This window comes from Scyliorhinus canicula, chromosome 13, assembly GCF_902713615.1.
Source record: "Scyliorhinus canicula chromosome 13, sScyCan1.1, whole genome shotgun sequence".
NCBI lineage: Eukaryota > Metazoa > Chordata > Chondrichthyes > Carcharhiniformes > Scyliorhinidae > Scyliorhinus > Scyliorhinus canicula.
The window spans coordinates 39,370,143-39,394,036 of record NC_052158.1 but is presented as its reverse complement, the minus strand read 5'-3'; the positions used below and the strand labels follow the sequence as shown (position 1 = coordinate 39,394,036).

General features: G+C 54.0%; 2 protein-coding genes across 3 annotated transcripts in view; both read right to left on the bottom strand.

Moving 5' to 3' along the window:
* Positions 1-23,894, bottom strand: part of LOC119976112 (class I histocompatibility antigen, F10 alpha chain-like) — a 138,204-nt gene that overhangs the window by 14,192 nt on the left and 100,118 nt on the right. The gene's annotated exons all lie outside the window — the stretch shown is intronic.
* Positions 1,220-23,894, bottom strand: part of LOC119976115 (class I histocompatibility antigen, F10 alpha chain-like) — a 52,123-nt gene continuing 29,448 nt past the window's right edge. Inside the window, exons 3-8 of one of the 2 annotated variants that reach the window (XM_038816290.1) lie at positions 19,839-20,114; positions 19,444-19,722; positions 18,255-18,371; positions 11,313-11,345; positions 2,705-2,740; positions 1,220-1,416 (exon numbers count right to left, since the gene is read on the bottom strand). In XM_038816290.1, the coding sequence (XP_038672218.1) occupies positions 2,709-2,740; positions 11,313-11,345; positions 18,255-18,371; positions 19,444-19,722; positions 19,839-20,114 (737 nt within the window). In that variant the 3' untranslated portion in view covers positions 1,220-1,416; positions 2,705-2,708. Of the gene's footprint in view, positions 1,417-2,704; positions 2,741-11,312; positions 11,346-18,254; positions 18,372-19,443; positions 19,723-19,838; positions 20,115-23,894 lie in introns of those variants that run through there. The other variant, XM_038816291.1, reaches the window with a different exon arrangement.

The window sequence follows — 23,894 nt, the reverse complement described above, 5'->3', positions numbered from 1 at the left end:
AATTCCGGGAAGGTTTACTAGAAATGAAATGTAAATCACTTATTGTCACAAGTAGGCTTCAATGAAGTTACTGTGAAAAGCCCTTAGTCGCCATATTCCGGTGCCTGTTCATGGAGGCTGTTATGGGAATCGAACCGTGCTGCTGGCCTGCTTTCAAAGCCAGCGATTTAGCCCTGTGCTAAACAGCCCCTGACAATGGGTTTTATGTGGAGAGTTTGGACAGACTAGTGTGATGATCAGTGTATCATTTATATCTCTGTGTAGGTCAGGGTAAGCTGTGTCTGTGGGTGTCTAAGGTTAATCACAGGACGGGTTGTTGGAGTCAGATTGTCTGTAGAATCTAATGGATAAAAGACTAAAGGTAACATTCTTCTCTCTCTCTCAGAGATTGTGTCTCTGGAACTCTCTTCCTGAACAGCAGGTCGAAGCAGAATCTTTGAATATTTTTACGGCAGAGCTGGATAGATTCTTGCTGAACAAGGGGGTGAAAGGTTATCGGGGTCGGCAGGAATGTGGGATTGAGGTTACAATCAGATCAGCCATGATCTTATTGGTGAAGCAGGCTCGAGGGGCCGAGTGGCCTACTCCTGTTCCTTGGTCATATGTTCGTACGTAGAGCTGTTCCCACTCAGAGTCTCTGTGACCTCCTTCCTCACCAAGACACTAACTTTCTGAGGTTCTCTACACTTCACATTACTGAGAAGCTGGTCGCACTTCACCCTCACCTCATTGGGAAATGTGTTGGAGTTTGATTCACTAAAGTTATGAGGCGTCTTCCTCTCCTCTGTCTCTCGCTGTCATCTTCTTTTCTGTAAACAAGTGAATCAATGCTGATGGGAAGCAGTGAATGATGCTGACATTTGGTATGAACTCAGCCAGTTCACATTGAATTGAACCTCAACAAGTTCCCATTCCAAGGGTCACACGCTGCTGAGTGAATGAATTAAACCTTTCTTATGAAAACAGTGAAGAAGAATTCAGACAAGTCAAACACCAACAATTATTTGTTCATTATAAATATTTATTGATTACAAATTACAATTATCAGTTCTCATAGAGAAATATTGATGATCTAAATAATAACATACTTTCTTATATAAAAATATTTCAGTTATAAATTTTATGAAAGGTTCATTATACAACAGTTCAAATTTAACATAAAGTGCAAACAAAATAAGTTTCTCTGAATATAAAAAGTATCTCTTGAGTTTCCTCAATATAATTAACTCAGTTCAGGTTTATTACTCGGCCTGAAGAAGGGCTGGAAAATCAGAAAGTGCGAGAGAAAAGCCGTCCCTAAACATCCCTTCGACTGTGAGAGACGTCACATTGCTGATACTGGATGGAAACGCGACGTGAGCTATTCTCACTTGAAGAATCTGAATCCCAACCGGGATCCGCAAACCACTGTTCAATCTGTGGAAACACATTCCCGGGAAAAATAGATTTTAATCATCAAGTAACTGAGTGTAAACAATGAGCTGTAATTCTGTGTGTCTGCTGTGATATGGAAGGATGGACAATGATGTCCAGGTTCACACTAGAACAGGCCAATCCCGTTATTCATAATGTGACTCCGGGAATGTCCTGCAGTGGAGCCCAGTAAACCCACGAGGTAAGGAATGGAGAGAAACAAGACAATCGGTTCAGGGTCAGGAGGGAGTGAAATTAGTCTGACAGGTTTAACAGTGTCTGGGAGGGTGAGACAGTGTCAGGAGGGGAGTGAAATTAGTCTGACAGGTTTAACAGTGTCTGGGAGGGTGAGACAGGGTCAGGAGGGAGTGAAATTAGTCTGACAGGTTTAACAATGTCTGGGAGAGTGAGAGAGGGTCAGGAGGGAGTGAAATTAGTCTGACAGGTTTAACAGTGTCTGGGAGGGTGAGACAGGGTCAGGAGGGGAGTGAAATTAGTCTGACAGGTTTAACAGTGTCTGGGAGGGTGAGACAGGGTCAGGAGGGAGTGAAATTAGTCTGACAGGTTTAACAGTGTCTGGGAGGGTGAGACAGGGTCAGGAGGGAGTGAAATTAGTCTGACAGGTTTAACAGTGTCTGGGAGAGTGGGACAGTGTCAGGAGGGAGTGAAATTAGTCTGACAGGTTTAACAGTGTCTGGGAGAGTGAGACAGGGTCAGGAGGGAGTGAAATTAGTCTGACAGGTTTAACAGTGTCTGGGAGAGTGAGACAGGGTCAGGAGGGAGTGAAATTAGTCTGACAGGTTTAACAGTGTCTGGGAGAGTGAGACAGGGTCAGGAGGGAGTGAAATTAGTCTGACAGGTTTAACAGTGTCTGGGAGAGTGAGACAGGGTCAGGAGGGAGTGAAATTAGTCTGACAGGTTTAACAGTGTCTGGGAGGGTGAGACAGGGTCAGGAGGGAGTGAAATTAGTCTGACAGGTTTAACAGTGTCTGAGAGGGTGAGACAGGGTCAGGAGGGAGTGAAATTAGTCTGACAGGTTTAACAGTGTCTGGGAGGGTGAGACAGGGTCAGGAGGGAGTGAAATTAGTCTGACAGGTTTAACAGTGTCTGGGAGGGTGAGACAGGGTCAGGAGGGAGTGAAATTAGTCTGACAGGTTTAACAGTGTCTGGGAGGGTGAGACAGGGTCAGGAGGGAGTGAAATTAGTCTGACAGGTTTAACAGTGTCTGGGAGAGTGAGACAGGGTCAGGAGGGAGTGATGTCAATGGGAGTTGAATTAAAATTTCACTTACTGAGTCAAGAAGCTTCCGGAACAGGGACATCAGAAGCTGAGAAAATAATAACAAAAAATGAATAAAATGTTAAATCAAGGAAATGACATTTTCTATCCTGGACCCTGGATTTCATCAGTATAAACTATTAAACGGACTCACACATGGTAAATATGAACAGAGACAGAGTGGAGGGTGAGCGAGTGCACTGTGAGGGAGTGGAGGTTGAGCGAGTGCACTGTGAGGGAGTGGAGGGTGGGAGAGTGCAGTGTGAGGGAGTGGAGGGTGAGAGAGTGCACTGTGAGGGAGTGGAGGGTGGGAGAGCACACTGTGAGGGAGTGGAGAGTGAGAGAGTGCAGTGTGAGGGAGTGGAGGGTGAGAGAGTGCAAAGTGAGGGAGTGGAGGGTGAGGGAGTGCATTGTGAGGGTGGAGGGTGAGCGAGTGCAGTGTGAGGGAGTGGAGGGTGAGAGAGTGCACTGTGAGGGAGTGGAGGGTGGAAGTGTGCACTGTGAGGGAGCGGAGGGTGGGAGAGTGCACTGCGAGGGAGTGGAGGGTGAGAGAGTGGAGGGTGAGGGAGTGGAGGGTGAGGGAGTGGAGGGTGAGCGAGTGCCCTGTGAGGGAGTGGAGGGTGAGGGAGTGCACTGAGGGAGTGGAGGGTGAGAGAGTGCACTGTGAGGGAGTGGAGGGTGAGAGAGTGCACTGAGGGAGTGGAGGGTGAGAGAGTGCACTGTGAGGGAGTGGAGGGTGAGAGAGTGGAGGGTGAGAGAGTGCAATGTGAGGGAGTGGAGGGTGGGAGAGTGCAGTGTGAGGGAGTGGAGGGTGAGAGAGTGCAGTGTGAGAGAGTGGAGGGTGAGTGAGTGCACTGTGAGGGAGTGGAGGGTGAGTGAGTGCACTGTGAGGGAGTGGAGGGTGAGGGAGTGCACTGTGAGGAAGTGGAGGGTGAGTGAGTGCACTGTGAGGGAGTGGAGGGTGAGAGATTTCACTGTGAGGGAGTGGAGGGTGAGAGAGTGCACTGTCAGGGAGTGGAGGGTGAGAGAGTGCTGTGTGAGGGAGTGGAGGGTGAGAGAGTGCAGTGTGAGGGAGTGGAGGGTGAGAGAGTGCAGTGTGAGGGAGTGGAGGGTGAGAGAGTGCACTGTGAGGGAGTGGAGGGTGAGAGAGTGCAGTGTGAGGGAGTGGAGGGTGAGAGAGTGCAGTCTGAGGGAGTGGAGGGTGAGAGAGTGCACTGTGAGGGAGTGGAGGGTGAGAGAGGGCACTGGGAGAGTGGAGGGTGAGAGAGTGCAGTGTGAGGGAGTGGAGGGTGAGAGAGTGTAGTGCGAGGGAGTGGAGGGTGAGAGAGTGCAGTGTGAGGGAGTGGAGGGTGAGAGAGTGCACTGTGAGGGAGTGGAGGGTGAGAGAGGGCACTGGGAGAGTGGAGGGTGAGAGAGGGCACTGGGAGAGTGGAGGGTGAGAGAGTGCAGTGTGAGGGAGAGGAGGGTGAGAGAGTGCACTGTGAGGGATTGGAGGGTGAGGGAGTGCATGGGAGGGACGAAGAGGTTGAGTGAGTGCACTGAGGGAGTGGAGGGTGAGGGAGTGCACTGTGTGGGAGTGGAGGGTTGTGGTAGTATGACTAGGGTGATTACGGTACCCTAGAAGCAAGCTGCCATTGGTGCAGAAGACTCGCTGCCCATTGGCTGAGGCAAGTCATGTGCCTCCCCGCCGATAGGCTGAGAGGTAGGTAGCTCCACCTATGAGGCGGGGTATAAGAAACCGTACCGGCTGGCAGTCTGCCTTTCTCTGTACGTCTACTGCCGGGCACATATCTAGTGTTTTAAGGCCTGTCGTTTGGAACTACCTCTCGCCTCGTGTCCGATTGATGATGCATCAATTTAATAGACTAGAATTTTGAAATGGACTCCGGATCAAGCCAGAATGCCTCCGCATCAGCCCGCATGCCACAAATGCGTCAGCAACGTTTAAACACTGGTTGGCGTGTTTTAACAGCTACCTCACCACAGCAGAAAACCGGCCGACTAAGGAACAGAAACTCCACATCCTCCACTCGTGCGTGGGCACCGCCATCTACTCTCTTATAGAGGCTGAACTCGACTATGACGCCGCCATGGACCTGCTGAAGGGACATTTCATCAGGCCGGTGAATCAGGTCTACGCGCGGCACCTCCTGGCTATGAGACAGCAATTCCCCGGTCAGTCCCTCGACGAATTCTACCGGGCCCTCATTGTCCTGGGAGAAATTGCGCCTGCCCTCAAGTTTCTGTGGCTGAACATACCGAACTTTTGATCAGAGACGCTTTCGTTGCAGGTATGCAATCATCCCAGATACGCCAGAGACTCCTGGAAAAAGACTTTAAGCCTCGCTGAGACACGGACCCTCGCATCCTCCTTAGAGGTCGCTGACCGCAACGCCCACGCGTATGCCCCCGGCCGCACGGTGGCCCCCTGGGCAGCGTGGAACACGACCCCCTCACCCCCGCAGACTCGGACCCCCCCCAGACCTGCGCCGCGGGACATGCCGATAAACCCACGGGGCCCCGCTGCTACTTTTGCGGTAAGGCCAAGCACCCCGGCCCGCGCTGCCCGGCCCGCACCGCAACCTGTAAAAGCTGCGGCAAGAAGGGCCACTTTGCGGCCGTCTGTCAGTCAAAGTCGGTTACTGCCGTCCCGAACAGTGACCGCGGGTCCCCCCCCCCGCACTCCTCTAGGGCCCCGTGCGGCCCACGGACCTTGCTGCCCCCACCCCCCACCGCCACGAGTGATCCCCGGATGCTGCCATTTTGGACCTCCGAATCCACATGCAACCCCCGGGTGCCGCCATCTTGTTCACCCCCCACCACGTGCTGCCGACGGGCGCCGCCATCTTGGATCGGCACGGAGGACCCCGCAAGTGACCACTCGCTGCTGGATGATGACTCCGAGTTCCTGCCACGACTCGCCTCGGTGACTTTGGATCAGTCACGGCCCTGCACGCTTTTCACGGCAACCACGAAGATCCTCCTTAACGGCCATGAGACGAACTGCCTACTGGACTCCGGGAGCACAGAGAGTTTTGTCCACCCCGTCACGGTAAGACGCTGCACGCTCCCCGTTCACCCAGTGAAACACAAAATCGCTCTGGTCTCCGGTTCGCACTCGGTCCAGATCACCGGGTGCTGCATATCGGACCTCACGGTCCAGGGGAGGGTGTTTAAAAACTATAAACTCCTCATCCTTCCCCGCCTCTGCGCAGCAGCACTCCTGTGATTGGACTTCCACTGCAATCTCCAGCGTTTAACTTTCAAATTCGGCGGCCCTATTCCCCCCTTACTGTCTGCAGCCTCGCGTCCCTCAAGGTCGATTCCCCGTCCTTGTTTGCAAACCTCACCCCGAATTGCAAACCCATCGCCACCAGGAGCAGACGGTACAGTGCCCAGGACCGGACCTTCATCAGGTGCAAGGTCCAACGGCTTCTGAAGGAAGGAGTCATCGAGGCTAGCAACAGCCCCTGGCGAGCACAAGTGCTGGTGGTTAGGACTGGGGACAAAAGTTGGATGGACATAGACTACAGTCAGACCATCAACAGGTTTACGCAGCTGGACGCGTACCCTCTCCCCCATATCTCCGACCTGGTTAACAGGATCGCGCAGTACAAAGTCTTTTCCACGGTGGACCTTAAGTCCGCCTACCACCAGCTCCCCATCCACGCGAGTGACCGAAAGTACACCGTGTTCGAGGCGGATGGGCGACTCTACCGCTTTTTAATGGTTCCATTCGGTGTCACAAATGGGGTCTCGGTCTTCCAAAGGGAGATGGACCGAATGGTTGACCAATACGGTTTACGGGCAACCTTCCCGTATCTCGACAACGTCACCATCTGCGGCCATGACCAGCAGGACCACGACATCAACCTCCGCAAATTCCTCCGTACCACAAAACTCCTTAACCTCACTTACAATAAGGATAAGTGCGTTTCAGCACCGACCGTCTAGCCATCCTCGGCTACGTAGTGCGTAACGGAGTAATAGGCCCCGACCCCGAACGCATGCGCCCCCTAATGGAACTTGCCCTCCCCAACTCCTTCAAAGCCCTCAAGCGCTGTCTGGGCTTCTTTTCCTATTATGCCCAGTGGGTCCCTAACTACGCCGACAAAGCCCGCCCTCTCATCCAGTCCAACACGTTCCCCTTGTCTACGGAATCCCGCCAGGCCTTTAGCCGCATCAAAGCAGACATTGCAACGGCCATGATGCGCGCTATCGACGAGTCCCTCCCATTCCAGGTCGAGAGCGACGCGCCTGATGTAGCTCTGGTGGCCACCCTCAACCAAGCGGGCAGACCCGTGGCCTTCTTCTCCCGAACCCTCCACGCTTCCGAACTCCGCCATACCTCGGTGGAAAAGGAGGCACAGGCCATTGTCGAAGCAGTGCGACATTGGAGGAACTATCTGGCCAGTAGGAGGTTCACCCTCCTCACAGACCAACGGTCAGTGGCTTCATGTTCGATAATGCACAAAGGGGCAAGATCAAGAACGACAAGATCTTGCGGTGGCGGATCGAGTTGTCCACGTACAACTACGATATCTTGTATCGTCCTGGGAAGCTAAACGAGCTAAACGAGCCTCCCGATGCCCTGTCCCGCGGCACCTGTGCCAACGCACAGGTGGACCGCCTTCGAGCCCTCCACGCGGACCTCTGCCATTCGGGGGTCACCCGCTTTTTTCATTTCGTCAATATCCGCAACCTGCCCAACTCTATTGAGGAGGTCAGGACAGTCATTAGGGAATGCCACATCTGCGCGGAGTGCAAGCCGCACTTCTACCGCCCCGAACAAGCGCACCTTATTAAGGCTTCCTGCCCCTTTGAACGTCTCAGCATGGAGTTCAAAGGTCCCCTCCCCTCTCACAACCGCAACACGTATTTCCTAAAGGTGATTGACGAGTACTCCCGCTTCCCTTTCGCCATCCCCTGCCCTGACCACGACAACCATCATAAAAGCCCTCCACACCATTTTCTCCCTGTTCGGATTCCCCGCTTACATCCATAGCGATTGGGGTCCTCATTTATGAGTGACGAGCTGCGTCAATTCCTGCTCAGCAGGGGCATAGCCTCCAGCAGGACGACCAGTTACAATCCCCGGGGTAACGGACAGGTCGAGAGGGAGAACGGTACGGTCTGGAAGACTGTCCTGCTAGCCCTACGGTCCAGGAATCTCCCGGTCTCCTACTGGCAAGAGGTCCTCCCAGACGCCCTCCACTCTATTCGGTCACTTCTCTGTACCGCCACGAATCAAACACCTCACGTATGTCTTCTTGTTTTTCCCAGGAAGTCTTCCTCAGGGACCTCGCTCCCGACCTGGCTGGCCACCCCCGGGCCCATCCTGCTCCGGAAGCATGTGCGGGTGCACAAGTCCGACCCGTTGGTTGAAAGAGACCAGTTACTCCACGCCAACCCGCAGTATGCGTACATGGAGTATCCCGACGGACGACAGGACACGGTCTCCCTTCGGGATCTGGCACCCGCCAGAGTGCGGCCACACCCCCCCCTCCAGTCCCAACGGTCCCTGGCGCTCCTCCTCCCGACCCCACCGACGCCCCGCAACCCGGTGCACAGGAACCCCCTTCCCCGGCCTGGCCACCGCCAACTCCGACCAAGGGTACGGACACAGGACCAGGACTGCTGCTCCCGGAGTCACGGACGACAATCGCTCCGACGTCACCGACACCGCTGCACAGGTCCAGCAGGACATCGAAGGCACCCACCCGGTTGATCGAGTCAATTTGATGTACTGATCGACTTTATGGACTCTTGTGTTCTTGCATATGTTCCTTGCCTGTTCTCAATTTTTTTGTTCCCTCGTACACTGTAAATAGTATTATCGCTTTCTTGCACATTAGTCGCGGGCCAGTGGGCAGCCATAGATAACTCGGTACGACTTAAACATCTCTCGTCACACTACCAGTCTCACGCACCCGCGGGGCACCCCCGCTGCTTCTTTCTCAACATGGGGTGAATGTGGTAATATGACTAGGGAGATTACAGTACCCTAGAACCAAGCTGCCATTGGTGCAGAAGGCTCACTACCCATTGGCCCAGGCACATGTGCCTCTCTGCCAATTGGCTGAGGCTAGCCACGTGCCTCCCCGCCGATAGGCTGAGAGGTAGGTAGCTCTGCCTACGAGACAGGGTATAAGAACCCGTACCGGCTGGCAGTCTGCCTTTCTCTGTACGTCTACTGCCGGGCACATATCTAGTGTATTAAGGCCTGTCGTTTGGAACTACCTCTCGCCTCGTGTCCGATTGATGGTGCATCAAGGGTGAGAGCGCACTGTGAGGGAGTGGAGGGTGAGAGAGTGCACTGTGAGGGAGTGGAGGGTGAGAGAGTGCACTGTGAGGGAGTGGAGGGTGAGAGAGTGCAGTGTGAGGGAGTGGAGGGTGAGCGAGTGCACTGTGAGGGAGTGGAGGGTGAGAGAGTGCAGTGTGAGGGAGTGGAGGGTGAGAGAGTGCAGTGTGAGGGAGTGGAGGGTGAGGGAGTGGAGGGTGAGCGAGTGCAGTGTGAGGGAGTGGAGGGTGAGCGAGTGCACTGTGAGGGAGTGGAGGGTGAGCGAGTGGAGGATGAGCGAGTGGAGGGTGAGCGAGTGGAGGGTGAGCGAGTGCAGTGTGAGGGAGTGGAGGGTGAGCGAGTGCAGTGTGAGGGAGTGGAAGGTGAGCGAGCGCACTGTGAGGGAGTGGAGGGTGAGCGAGTGCAGTATGAGGGAGTGGAGGGTGAGAGATTTCACTGTGAGGGAGTGGAGGGTGAGAGATTGCACTGAGGGAGTGGAGGGTGAGAGAGTGCAGTGTGAGGGAGTGGAGGGTGAGAGAGTGCAGTGTGAGGGAGTGGAGGGTGAGAGATTGCACTGAGGGAGTGGAGGGTGAGAGAGTGCACTGAGGGAGTGGAGGGTGAGAGAGTGCAGTGTGAGGGAGTGGAGGGTGAGAGAGTGCAGTGTGAGGGAGTGGAGGGTGAGCGAGTTCACTGTGAGGGAGTGGAGGGTGAGAGAGTATATTGTGAGGGAGTGGAGGGTGAGAGAGTGCACTGTGAGGGAGTGGAGGGTGAGAGAGTGCAGTGTGAGGGAGTGGAGGGTGAGCGAGTTCACTGTGAAGGAGTGGAGGGTGAGGGAGTGGAGGGTGAGCGAGTGGAGGATGGGTGAGTGGAGGGTGAGTGAGTGCAGTGTGAGGGAGTGGAGGGTGAGAGAGTGCACTGTGAGGGACTGGAGGGTGGGAGAGTGCACTGTGAGGGAGTGGAGGGTGAGCGAGTTTAGTGTGAGGGAGTGGAGGGTGCGCGAGTGCACTGTGAGGGAGTGGAGGGTGAGGGAGTGGAGGTGGAGCGAGTTCAGTGTGAGGGAGTGGAAGGTGAGCGAGTGCAGTGTGAGGGAGTGGAGGGTGAGCGAGTGCAGTATGAGGGAGTGGAGGGTGAGAGTACACTGTGAGGGAGTGGAGGGTGAGCGAGTGCAGTGTGAGGGAGTGGAGGGTGAGCGAGTTCACTGTGAGGGAGTGGAAGGTGAGAGAGTGCAGTGTGAGGGAGTGGAGGGTGAAGGAGTGAAGTGCAAGTGCCTGGAGGGTAAGGGAATGGGGGCTGATGGAGTGTGGGGTGAAGGAGTGGAGGGTTAGAGAGTGGAGACAAGGGAATGGAGGGTGAAGGAATGGAGGGTGAGGAAGTGGAGGATAAGGAATTGGTGGATGATGGAGTGGATAGTAAGAGAGTGGTGAGGATGGCAAGTGAGTGGAGGGTTAGGGAGATGGAGTGAAGGTGGAGAGAGTAGAGGCTGAGGGAGAGACTTAAATGATGAGAAATGTCTTCTCTCTGACAGTTGTGAATCTTTGGAACTGTTTCTCCAACTGATTCTGGATGATCAGGCAGTGAGAACGGTCCGCACTGGGATCCAGTGATTCTGGAGCACTGAGGGGCAGCAAGGATACTGGGAATGATGCAGGAAAGAAGAATTGGAACCGAGTTGAAGCAAAATCCCAGAAAAATCTGCCCATCTAGCTGTGCTGTCCCTTTGAGAGAAACATCATGCTTTTTCCCAGATTCTCACTTTTTGTCTTTATCCCTGTGATTTCCTCATCTTCAATATCTGTTCAGCTTCCTTTTAATATTATTGATGGAATCAGCTTCCACCACATTGCCAGCTGTAACATTCCACATCCCGACATTCCCAGAGTGAAAAATATTTCTCCTCTTCTCCTCTCAGGATCACTGATCAATGATTTGAAATCTATAACCGCGAGTTATTGATCACTCACCAGAGAGAATCATTTTTCTCCATCTCATCTACAAAACCTATCATCACCCAAAAACCCTCAATTCAATTTCCTCTTAACCTTCTCTGTTCCCAGGAGAACAGTTTCCAATCTCCCTGTTGCTGTTGAGATTCAGTCAGGTTGTTACTGAGGGTGGAATATGGCCCCTTCCTGCTGCTATTTCTAATCTTCATGTCCCTGACTCTGGGAGTAGAGGGTGAGGGAGTGAAGGGTCAGAGAGTGGATGATGAGAGAATGGAGGGTGAGGGATTGGAGGGTGAGAGTCTCCCCGTGTAACCCTGAGTTATTCCCAGGAGAATATAATTCTACAACTTTCAATCCCGTCTATTTGCTTCCCAACAATCTGTCTCTCAGTCACTTACTGTGAGCTGTTGTGTAGATCCCACTCGGTGAATCTGCAGAAGGAAAATAAATGTCAGTTAGAATGGGGAATAATCCATTATCAGAGAGTGAGAACACAACAAGTGTGAGGGAATGGAGATTGTGTGAGAAATACTCATTCCCACACTCCCCTCCATCCTTCCACTTTATGGAGATCCTGTAGATCTCTTCCATACCATCCATATTCAGTAGGTGAGGATGTGAGTGTGTGTGGTGGGTTTTTTTTAAAATATAATTTTTATTGGAATTTTTTACAGAAAATATAAAACATAACGACAGACAATGAAATGCAACAAAATAACCCATAACTGTAACACCCCCAGACCGTATCGACGCATGTATCACATCCCCCCCACCCCCCCCAACCCCAATGCACAACAAAAGAACTTAAAAATAAGTTAAAATTAAATAAACAAACATAGTCATTGTCCGCCCCCCCCCCCCCTTTTTCCCTCCCCCTCCCCCCCGGGTTGCTGCTGCTACTGTCCCTGTACCCTATCGTTGAGCCAGAAAGTCGAGAAAAGGTTGCCACCGCCTAAAGAACCCTTGTACCGACCCTCTCAGGGCGAATTTGACCTTCTCTAGCCTAATGAAACCCGCCATGTCATTGATCCAGGTCTCCACGCTTGGGGGCCTCGCATCCTTCCATTGTAGCAAGATCCTTCGCCGGGCTACTAGGGACGCAAAGGCCAGTACACCGGCCTCTTTCGCCTCCTGCACTCCCGGCTCCACCCCAACCCCCAAAACTCGCGAGTCCCCATCCTGGCTTGACCCTGGATCCCACCACCCTCGACACCGTCCTCGCCACCCCCTTCCAGAACTCCTCCAGTGCCGGGCATGCCCAGAACATATGGGCATGGTTCGCTGGACTCCCCGAACACCTGACACACCTGTCTTCACCCCCAAAGAACCTACTCATCCTCGTTCCAGTCATGTGGGCCCTATGCAGCACCTTGAATTGGATGAGGCTAAGCCGCGCACACGAGGAGGAAGAATTAACCCTCTCCAGAGCATCAGCCCATGTCCCGTCTTCGATCTGTTCCCCCAGTTCCCCCTCCCACTTAGCTTTCAGCTCCTCTACTGACGCCTCCTCCGCCTCCTGCATAACCTTATAGATATCAGATATCTTCCCCTCTCCGACCCAGACCCCCGAAAGCACCCTGTCGCTCACCCCCCTCGCGGGAAGCAAAGGGAATCCCTCCAGCTGCCGCCTAGCAAATGCCTTTACCTGCAGATACCTGAACATGTTCCCCGGGGGAGCCCAAATTTCTCCTCCAACTCCCCCAGACTCGCAAACCTCCCATCAATAAACAGGTCCCTCAGCTGTCTGATGCCCGCTCTGTGCCAACCCTGAAATCCTCCATCAATGTTCCCCGGGACGAACCTATGGTTCCCCCTTAACGGAGCCTCCATCGAGCCCCCCACTTCTCCCCTATGTCGCCTCCACTGCCCCCAAATCTTGAGGGTAGCCGCCACCACCGGACTCGTGGTATACCTCTTAGGAGGGAGCGGCCACGGCGCCGTTACCAGGGCCCCAGGCTTGTATCTTCACAGGACGCCCTCTGCATCCGTTTCCATGCTGCCCCCTCCCCCTCCATTACCCACTTGCGCACCATCGACACATTGGCCGCCCAATAATACCCCGAGAGATTGGGTAACGCCAGCCCCCCCCCATCTCTACCCCGCTCCAAGAAGACCCTCTTCACCCTCGGGGTCCCATGCGCCCAAACAAAGCTCATGATGCTGCTAGTCACCCTTCTAAAAAAGGCCCTAGGGATAAAGATGGGCAAACACTGAAAAAGGAACAAGAACCTCGGGAGAACCGTAATTTTGACGGACTGCACTCTACCCGCCAACGATAGCGGCACCATGTCCCACCTTTTAAATTCCTCCTCCATCTGCTCCACCAGCCTGGTAAAATTAAGCTTATGGAGAGTCCCCCAACTCCTGGCCACCTGCACCCCCAGGTATCTGGAACTCTTCACTGCCCTCTTAAATGGGAGTCTCCCAATTCCCTCCTCCTGATCACCCGGGTGTACTACAAATACCTCACTCTTGCCTAAATTTAACTTATAGCCCGAGAAGCCCCCAAATTCTGCTAACAGCTCCATCACCCCCGGCATTCCCCCTTCTGGATCCGCCACATACAACAGCAGGTCGTCCGCATACAGCGATACACGATGTTCCTCCCCACCCCGCACCAGACCCCTCCATCTCCCTGACTCCCTCAACGCCATAGCCAAAGGTTCAATCGCCAGTGCAAAGAGCAAGGGGGACAGGGGGCACCCCTGCCTGGTCCCACGGTAGAGCCTAAAGTACTCCGATCTCCTTCCATTGGTAACTACACTTGCCATCGGAGCCGCGTAGAGCAGCCTCACCCATTTGATGAAACCCTCCCCGAATCCGAACCGCTCCAGCACCTCCCACAGGTACCCCCACTCAACTCTATCAAACGCTTTCTCCGCATCCAGCGCCACCACTATCTCCGCCTCCCCCCCACTGCCGGCATCATAATAACATTTAGCAGTCTCCGCACATTCGTGTTGAGCTGCCGTCCCTTGACAAATCCTGTATGATCCACACTGCAAGGGGTCCTTATCCCGCTTCAGGATCAGAGAGATCAGTGCCCGCGACATCGTCGGGGGCAAAGCCCCCCCCTCCCATGCCTCATTGAAGGCTCGCACCAACAGGGGGCCCACCAGATCCGCATACTTTTTATAAAATTCCACCGGGAACCCGTCCGGCCCCGGCGCCTTCCCTGACTGCATTTGTCCAATCCCCCTGACTAGCTCCTCCAACTCTATCGGCGCCCCCAGCCCCTCTACCAGCTCCTCTTGAACCCTTGGGAAACATAGCCTGTTCATGAAGCTCTCCATCCCCCCTCTCCCCATCGGAGGTTCTGACCGGTACAGTTCCTCGTAGAAGTCCCTAAAGACCCCATTTACTTCAGTCCCCTTCTGCACTACATTCCCACCCCTATCCGTCACTCCACCAATTTCCCTAGCCGCATCTCGCCTGCGGAGCTGATGCGCCAACATCCTGCTCGCCTTCTCCCCATACTCATATACCGCGCCCTGCGACCTCCTCCACTGTGTCTCCGCCTTTCTGGTGGTCAACAAGTCAAATTTGGCCTGCAAACTACGCCGTTCCCCCAGCAACCCCTCCTCCGGTGCCTCCGCATATCTCCTGTCCACATCCAGGAGCTCCCCCACCAGTCTCTCCCTCTCCTTCCTCTCCCTCCTTTCCCTATGGGCTCGGATGGAGATCAGCTCCCTCCGGATCACTGCTTTCAGAGCCTCCCAGACCATCCCCACCCGGACCTCCCCCGTGTCGTTGGTATCAAGATACCCCTCAATACTTCCCCGGACCCTCCTACACACCTCCTCATCAGCCAGCATCCCCACATCCAGGCGCCAGAGCGGGCGCTGGTCCCGCGCCTCCCCCATCTCCAGATCAACCCAGTGCGGAGCATGGTCTGAAATCGCTATGGCCGAATACTCTGCATCCTGCACCTTCGGGATCAATCCCCTGCTCAGGATGAAAAAATCTATTCGGGAATAGACCCTATGGACATGGGAGAAAAAGGAATACTCCCGCGCTCTCGGCCTCCCAAACCTCCAGGGATCCACCCCTCCCATCTGGTTCATAAACCCCCTCAGCACTTTGGCCGCCGCCGATCTCCTACCCGTCCTTGAACTGGACCGGTCCAGTGGGGGATCCAGCACTGTGTTAAAGTCTCCCCCCATGATCAGGCCCCCTGCCTCCAGGTCCGGAATGCGGCCCAACAAGCGCCTCATGAAGCCGGCATCATCCCAATTCGGGGCATATACATTAACCAGCACCACCTTCTCTCCCTGCAGCCTACCCTTCACCATAATATATCTGCCCTCCTTGTCCGACACCACCTCAGCCGACTCGAACGCCACCCTCTTCCCCACCAGAATCGCCACCCCCCGGTTCTTCGCGTCCAATCCTGAGTGAAAAACCTGCCCCACCCATCCCTTCCTCAGGTGAACCTGGTCCGCCACCTTCAAGTGGGTCTCCTGGAGCATAGCCACGTCCGCCTTCAGCCCCTTCAGATGAGAAAATACCCTAGTTCTCTTAACCGGCCCATTCAGCCCCCTCACGTTCCAGGTAATCAGCCGGATCAGAGGGCAGCCTGTCCCTCTCCCCTGCCGGCTAGCCACAGCTTATCGACTGCTCGCCCCAGGCCAGCTCGCCCCGCCTGACCCGTTCCCCATGGCGATACCGCCTCTCCTCTACCCCCCCCGGCCCACACCAGCTCCTTTCTGGCCATTCCAGCAGCAACCCGGTATCCCCCCCCCACCCTAGGACCCCTCCTAGCCGCGACGCACCCTCCATGGTACTTCCGTGAGTCAGCTGACTTCTGCTGACCCGGCAGCTCCCGCCAAAACCCATCTCCTCCCGGCATGGGGTCATCCCCCTCTTGCCACACCTCCTTGGCACTGCTTCAGCGGGGGAAAGAAAACCAGTGAAGGCCACGCCCCCACCTCCAGCTCCGCCCCCACTGCCCCGCAGCGCGGGAAACCAGAGGAAAGCCCGCGCTTTCATACTGCCACACCCCACCCTTCTGACGCAGCTCCTCAAAATCCAGTTTCACCCCAACCCCCAGCCCCATACAGAAGCGAACATATAAAGCACATACCCCCAACGTTCCCCACATACCCCACACCCATACCCAACAGACAAACCCACCCAGAAACAGAACAAAAAGAAAACCAGCATAAAAATAACACCTGTCAAAATTGAAAAACAGCAACAGCGAAAACAGCAACGGCCATAGTGTGTCCCCAGACACTAGTTCGTGTCCAGCTTCTCCGCCTGTACAAAGGCCCATGCCTCCTCCGGGGACTCGAAGTAGTGGCGCCGGTCCTTGTATGTCACCCACAGACGCGCAGGCTGCAGCATTCCAAATCTGACCTGCTTGGCATGCAGCACTGCCTTCGTCCGGTTGAACCCGGCCCGCCGCTTTGCCACCTCCGCACTCCAGTCCTGGTAGATTCGCACCACCGAATTCTCCCACTTGCTGCTCCTCTCTTTCTTGGCCCAGCGCAGCACACACTCCCGGTCACTAAATCGATGGAACCGCACCAGCACCGCCCGCGGGGGTTCATTTGCCTTAGGCCTCCTGGCCAGCACTCTGTGAGCTCCCTCAAGTTCCAGGGGCAAATGGAAGGACCCCGCTCCCATCAACGAGCTCAACATCGTGGTCACGTACCACGGGAGATCCGACCCCTCCAGCCCCTCCGCCAGGCCCAGAATCCTCAAATTCTTTCGCCTCGTGCGAACGTCCAGCTCCTCCAAGCGGTCTTGCCACTTTTTGTGAAGTGCCTCGTGCAACTCCACTTTCCCCACGAGGACCAGGGCCTCCTCCTCCCTCTCAGCGGCATGTTGCTGTAACTCCCGAATCGACACCTCCTGGGCTGCCTGTGTCCCAAGCAGCTTGTTTGTAGTTGCATTCAGAGAGTCCAGCAACTCAGCCTTCAGCTCCGCAAAACAGCGCAGAAGAGAGGCCTGCTGCTCCTGCGCCCACTTCCACCAGTCCTCGGGTGTTCCGCCGGCCGCCATTTTGTCTTTCTTCCCCTGCTCTTCTTGGGGAGCTGCTGCAGCTTTCTCCTTTGCCCCACTCCGGGTGAGCACCATAAATTATGGGGAATGCTCCTCTAGACACCTTCCCCCACTGGGATTCGTCGGGATAGCATCGACTGCTGCTAGAATTCAGCCTTCACAAAGGCCCTCAAGTCTGCTTGAGACCTTCAAACTGGCCCCCTCCCCCGCTTGCCTGCCTGCAGAGGTCTTTGTCTGCCACTGCTTCCGCAATCCTGCACTGTTTCTGAGGGTCTGATAACCAGGAAACATACTATTCCTGGGGGAAAGTACTCCTTGACCCTTCACCTACTCCTTTTCATCAAAACTCCAACCCGTGCCGTTTCTGTAACCTTAGGCAGGAGCTGCCTCTGTGTGCTTACTCACATCATGCTGCACACTGGAAGTCTCTGTGTGGTGGGTTTAATGATCAATATTAGACCTGGTCTGGGCTGATCACACAAAGGGAGATCAGACCGGGAACAAGATGTGTTTAAACGTGTATCTGTGAGTGGGAATTAAATCAGTTCATTCAACACAGTGTCCTGTACTCCCAGTACTGGAGATTCCCCCACACTCACTCTGTCCCCTCAGTTCTACATTCCCCTCTCTCTCCCCTCTCAGTGTCCCTGTACTCCCAGTACTGGGGATTTCCCCACACTCACTCTGTCCCCTCAGTTCTACATTCCCCTCTCTCTCTCACTCCCCCCCTCTCAGTGTCCTGTACTCCCAGTACTGGGGATTCCCCCACACTCACTCTGTCCCCTCAGTTCTACATTCCCCTCTCTCTCCCCTCTCAGTGTCCTGTCCTCCCAGTACTGGGGATTCCCCCACACACACTCTGTCCCCTCAGTTCTACATTCCCCTCTCTCTCCCCTCTCAGTGTCCTGTACTCCCAGTACTGGAGATTCCCCCCACACTCACTCTGTCCCCTCAGTTCTACATTCCCCTCTCTCTCACTCTCCTCTCAGTGTCCTGTACTCCCAGTACTGGGGATTCCCCCACACTCACTCTGTCCCCTCAGTTCTACATTCCCCTCTCTCTCACTCTCCTCTCAGTGCCCTGTACTCCCAGTACTGGGGATTCCCCCACACTCACTCTGTGCCCTCAGTTCTGCATTCCCCTCTCTCTCTCTCCCCTCTCAGTGTCCTGTACTCCCAGTACTGGAGATTCCCCCACACTCACTCTGTCCCCTCAGTTCTACATTCCCCTCTCTCTCTCTCTCCCCTCTCAGTGTCCTGTACTCCCAGTACTGGAGATTCCCCCACACTCACTCTGTCCTCTCAGTTCTACGTTCCCCTCTCTCTGATTCTTACCTCTCCGTTGTCTTTTCCAGATGATTATTCCGATTATCCCAGAAATAGCCAGTGCAGTGATGACTAATCCGATTATAATTCCAAAATTGGAGTGTTCCCCACTGTTTACCGGGATTTCTGAAACACATGTGAATAATATGAGGCTTGCCTCTCTGTTCCCGGATCCATTCCCAGTTCTGTGTTAATTGGGGACAATTTGAACTGAAGCCGCCCATTGGGAATTGATGGGAATGGTGGGAACGTTGGTTTTACATTCGCCCGATTTCACTCTCCAGTGAAGTCACTGAAGATTCCCATTGATGGGAGTGTCAAAGCCGTGTTTTCCCAATCCTGTGGGTTACCTTCCCGGCCAGTTCAGTTCTAATTCTCCCCAATGTCTCTGTGTCCTGTCCTTGCTCAATCTCCAGGGTTACATTGTACGGCCCAGGAGGCAGCATCACTGATGGTTTTCACATCAAACTTCAAAGGGATGAGGAATAAACTGACCACAGGAAACTGGGCTGAGCTGATAATGAGAAAAATGACAGATAAACAGAGCAAATGCTTCAAAAGAAACACTTGGTACAATCCAACAGCAGAACTTAGTCCTAACCGACTGCAGTGAAGCCACCATGGTCAACACATAGAATAAGTGAGAGAATCCAGCTCAAAGAAAAGATTCACAAATGTCCAGAGATTGAGTTCCAGACACAGAGAAGAATTAGCTGAACTCAGATGGCACGGTGGCACAGTGGTTAGCACTGCTCCCTCACAGAGCCAGGGACCCGAGTTTAATTCCAGCCTTGAGTGACTGTGTGGAGTTTGCTCTTCCACAGTCCAAAGATGGTCAGGTTAGGTGGATTTGCCCTGCTAAATTGCCCCTTAGTGCCCAACGTCCGGGTGCGATCACAGGGATGGGGAGCGAGCCTCAGTAGAGTCAGTGTAGACATGATGGGCTGAATGGCCTGTTTCTGCACTGTAGGGATTCTATGAACTCGCTGGGAAGGTCGGCTTGACGATCGGTTCCTGTTTTCATTCCTCAGGCTCATGAATGGAATTGAGGTCAAAATAATCCATTATCTCATTGACAGTAAAACAGACTGAATAGACTGTATATATTGCATATATTGCATGTAAACGAACACACACACACACAGATGCATGCACATACATAATCACACACACACACATATCCAGTCCTGTTCCTTACCCCACTGATGGAGCTTGGGCTCTGCCAGGCTGCTGTGTTCAATTTGACAGGAGTATTGATCCTCATCCCCAGCATTTATTTCAATCTCTTTCTGGATCTGATGGCTCCCATCGTGGTTCGGTCGAAGCCCCGAGGATTGTGTCTCAGACATTACCTCTCCATTCCTTAGCCAGGTCACCTCGATGTCTACAGGATAAAACCCAGTAACCAGGCAGGAGAGAGTGAGCGGCTTGTACTGACTATTGGCCTCACTTCTGGAGATGAAGACTTCAGGCTGAACTGTAATGGGAAAGGGTGAAAACACAAACAATAGACAGACACTGAATGGAATGGGAGAACGGTTTGATAGATCAGTGAAGTTAGATCAGAACATGGATCAAAACTCAAATCAATACCTTTCTGTCCAAAATATTCCTTTCCAGCTTGTAAATATTCATTTAAATGCAGAACATGAACTTCTTCCAGATATGTTTTCCAGTGCTTGTTCCAGGATTGATCCGAATCCCATTTCTCTTTAGTCTTCACTGCGATGTGATTGGATGCGACCCATCTCATTCTGTCTGGCTCCAAACTAATATAATCCTTTCCATCAAATCCAAACCTCATCGACCTCCTCATGGAGCCGTCTTCAGTGATCTCGACAGACCACATCCATTGAAGAATATGGATTCCTGACAGTGACCAAACAGGGATCAATAATCAATACGGAATAGTTAATAGACAATCACAAACGTTCTGATCAGAGGGGAAGGTGTCTGAAACATCCCAGATTTCACAAAGGATATTTTACCCTTCAGCCACTTTTCCTGCTGTATGATCCCATTGCCACCTCATTAATTATTCATCCATGTGGGCCCGCATGGATCACTTGTGGGCCCGCTCAGCTTCTCCTGCCCATCATCATCTGAGGCCTTCAGTAAACCTCACGCCATATTGAAATGGTGCTCCCGCTCAGAGCTCTCTCCCTATGGGAGAGGAAGCTGCTGGAACATTGCGGCTGGCAATGGGAGGAACATGCTGCCCCCAAATTTAGCGACGCCTCCCTCATGCCTTCTGAGCATTGTAGAGACCCACTGGGAACTCCTCTACCCGCGTCAGGGCGAAGACCCGCCAACAAGGTCATTAATCCAGTAGGGGAGGGGATGGTAGGGCGCGTCAGTGCCAATGCACTCTATTAGAGTACAGACATCCACTAATGAAAGAGGATGAACAATCTCCTCCGTTCTGCTCGTGTAAGTCATCCTTCACTTGGAATTCTCACACACACACACCCATCACACAGAGATCTCACTCACTGCTACCACTCGCTCTCCCATGCACATCTTAATCCCCCCATGAAATCTTAGTTCCTACACAAAATAAAGGCAGGTATCTCAATCCAGGGCCTCCTCTCTGTGCTGTGTACAACCCTCCCAGCACATTGATGTTGCACCTTCATAGTGACTGGACACAAGTGTCATATCTGCATCTCGCTGGGAATTATCATTACTGCCAGAAAGTCCTGGGCTGCTGTCACAGAGTTCAGACATTCTCCCCGTATGCTCTCGGCACCTTTGAGGTGTGGGCACCCCTGACCAGGCCCTCCCGCCGCCACCTCTCCATCCCCCCTCCCCCTCACCCCATCACCATCCCCAACCCTAGAGTGTCTCCAGCGACACCGGGGTTTTCAGGAGTGCAGTCCACGAAGGATGCCATAGGATCAGGAGGAGTGAAACTTTCCCCCTGCTTCACTATGAGATAACCCTGGTCACAGAGAATTAGCGAGCTGCCATCAGCCAGTCAGGAGTCAGATATTCACAGGAGCTCTTTGAGGATCTATGGAGTGTTCCCAATGTATGCCATCATCATCCTTCTGGAATGTAGGGAATGCGCTTATCCGGTGTGTCCCCTTCACAGGAGCAGTATCACAGACAGTGTGCACTGCTGTCAGTCAGACAGGACTAACGCTCACAGATGTTAGGATCTATTGAGTGTTCTCACTCCTGTTGTCATCATCCTGCACATGTCTAATGGTTATGAGTGTGTCCCAAGTATGTCTGAACATCACGATTGCTTTATGGCCAACATCCTCTCCCTCATCCCTTCAACATCTTTCACATCAGAGTAATGTGACTCTCCTCCATTTCCTCTCAGGCACTTCCGCCCCCCATTGCAGAGCCAGGTTGTGCAGGGCCCAGGAGGCGGCCACAATGCCTGAAACGGTCTGTGGATTGTACTGCAGGACCCCACCAGAACGATCCAGGCCACGGTACCTCACCTGCAGCATCCCAATGACCTGCTCCATCAAAGAGCGAGAGGCAGCATGAACCACAATATATCTCGTCTCAGCTGTACTCTGCGTGGCCTCCACACAGGCATCATCAGCCACCTCCTCAGTGGGTAGTCCTTGTCCCCAAGTAGCAAACCATGGAGCCCCTGTGAACCCTGAAACCTGACAGGGATCTGAGAGCGGCTCACAATGTCGGAGTCATTCACACTCCCTGGGAATTGAGCACACACCTGGAGGATACCTGGGTGTGATTTCAGACCAGCTGAAATTTCAGCCAGTCGAAAATCTTGTGGTTCACACACTGGACAGCTTGTTGCCCCGGAGATGTGAACACAACGTGATGCAGTCAATGACACCTTGCACCTGTGGAAAGTCAGAGATCTGCGTAAACCCCATTGCTCTTGCTTCCTGACTTGTCTGACCCTGGTCGAAGCACACATAGCTGTGTCCCCTCGTATAGACCATGTCCCTCCTGGGCAGACGTGTGTGTGCTGGTTTGTGAGATCCCACACGGTCACCTGTAGAGTCCTGGAAAGAGCTACAGGTGTAAAAATTGAACGCTCTGGTCACCGTCACAGACATTGCAGTGGATACCCTCCAGAGCCCCATGGTGCCACATCCTGCAGCAGGCGACAGATGTGAACGACTTTTCCCTGAACACGCACAGTCTCCGGTGACACTGTATCTGGATCACCTGCAGAAATGACAAATACCGTCTGTAGGCCCTGTGTCTAGCTACGTGCTGACCAGCGATAACCCACTGTGGATCTTCAGTGGACAGTTCAATTTCCAGTAAAGGACACGGGGAGCCTCCAGGTAAGCGTTACAACTCGAATTGTTTTCATTTCCCCTGTCTGAACAGATCTCTAGCCTCCAGACAGGTGTCTCTTTTCTAGGGAGGGGGGATATGTGTGGGGGGTTCCCTTTAGTCTAGGAATCCCTGTGGGTGGGGCCTCTAGATAAGGGGCTTTCTGGAGGGGGATCCTTCAATTATGGGTCTCTGGGAGGGCGGGGGTCCCTTCATTTAAGTGGTCTCTATGTGGGGCAGGGGGTGGGTCTGGTCGAGGATGAGTGTAATGTGGGGGGTGGGGGGTGGGGCAGGGGGGAAGGTGGTCGTCGGCTGGACTTTTGGGGTGACGCGCTGAAGCTTTTATCCTCCCCCTTGGCCCAACGCAAGTGTCACAACGTCAGACTCACATTTGTTGAGACCATTTGTAATATCCACGAACATGATTCCGGGTCCCGGGGACCAGTGGTTCAGGTGCCCACCGATGAGGAATTTACAACAATGTCTCTGCTGAGAGATGGACACAATACAGGGACTAGGGGTCAGTGCGGGGGGACTGAGTGCAGTGTCCCAGGGGTCAGTGCTGGGGGACTGAGTGCAGTGTCCCAGGGGTCAGTGCTGGGGGACTGAGTGCAGTGTCCCAGGGGTCAGTGCTGGGGGACTGAGTGCAGTGTCCCAGGGGTCAGTGCTGGGGGACTGAGTGCAGTGTCCCAGGGGTCAGTGCTGGGAGATGGATTGAATGCAGTGTCCCAGGGGTCAGTGCTGGGGGACTGAGTGCTGTGTCCCAGGGGTCAGTGCTGGGGGATGGACTGAGTGCAGTGTCCCAGGGGTCAGTGCTGGGGGGGTGAGTGCAGTGTCCCAGGGGTCAGTGCTGGGGGACAGAGTGCAGTGTCCCAGGGGTCAGTGCTGGGGGCTGTGTGCAGTGTCCCAGGGGTCAGTGCTGGGGGACTGAGTGCAGTGTCCCAGGGGTCAGTGCTGGGAGACTGAATGCATTGACCCAGGGGTCAGTGCTGGGAGATGGACTGAGTGCAATGTCCCAGGGGTCAGTGCTGGGGGACTGAGTGCAGTGTCCCAGGGGTCAGTGCTGGCGGATGGACTGAGTGCAGTGACCCAGGGGTCAGTGCTGGGGGATGGACTGAGTGCAGTGTCCCAGGGGTCAGTGCTGGGGGACTGAGTGCAGTGTCCCAGGGGTCAGTGCTGGCGGACTGAGTGCAGTGTCCCAGGGGTCAGTGCTGGGAGATAGACTGAATGCAGTGTCCCAGGGGTCAGTGCTGGGAGACTGTGCAGTGTCCCAGGGGTCAGTGCTGGGGGACTGAGTGCAGTGTCCCAGGGGTCAGTGCTGGGAGATGGACTGAGTGCAGTGTCCCAGGGGTCAGTGCTGGGAGACTGTGCAGT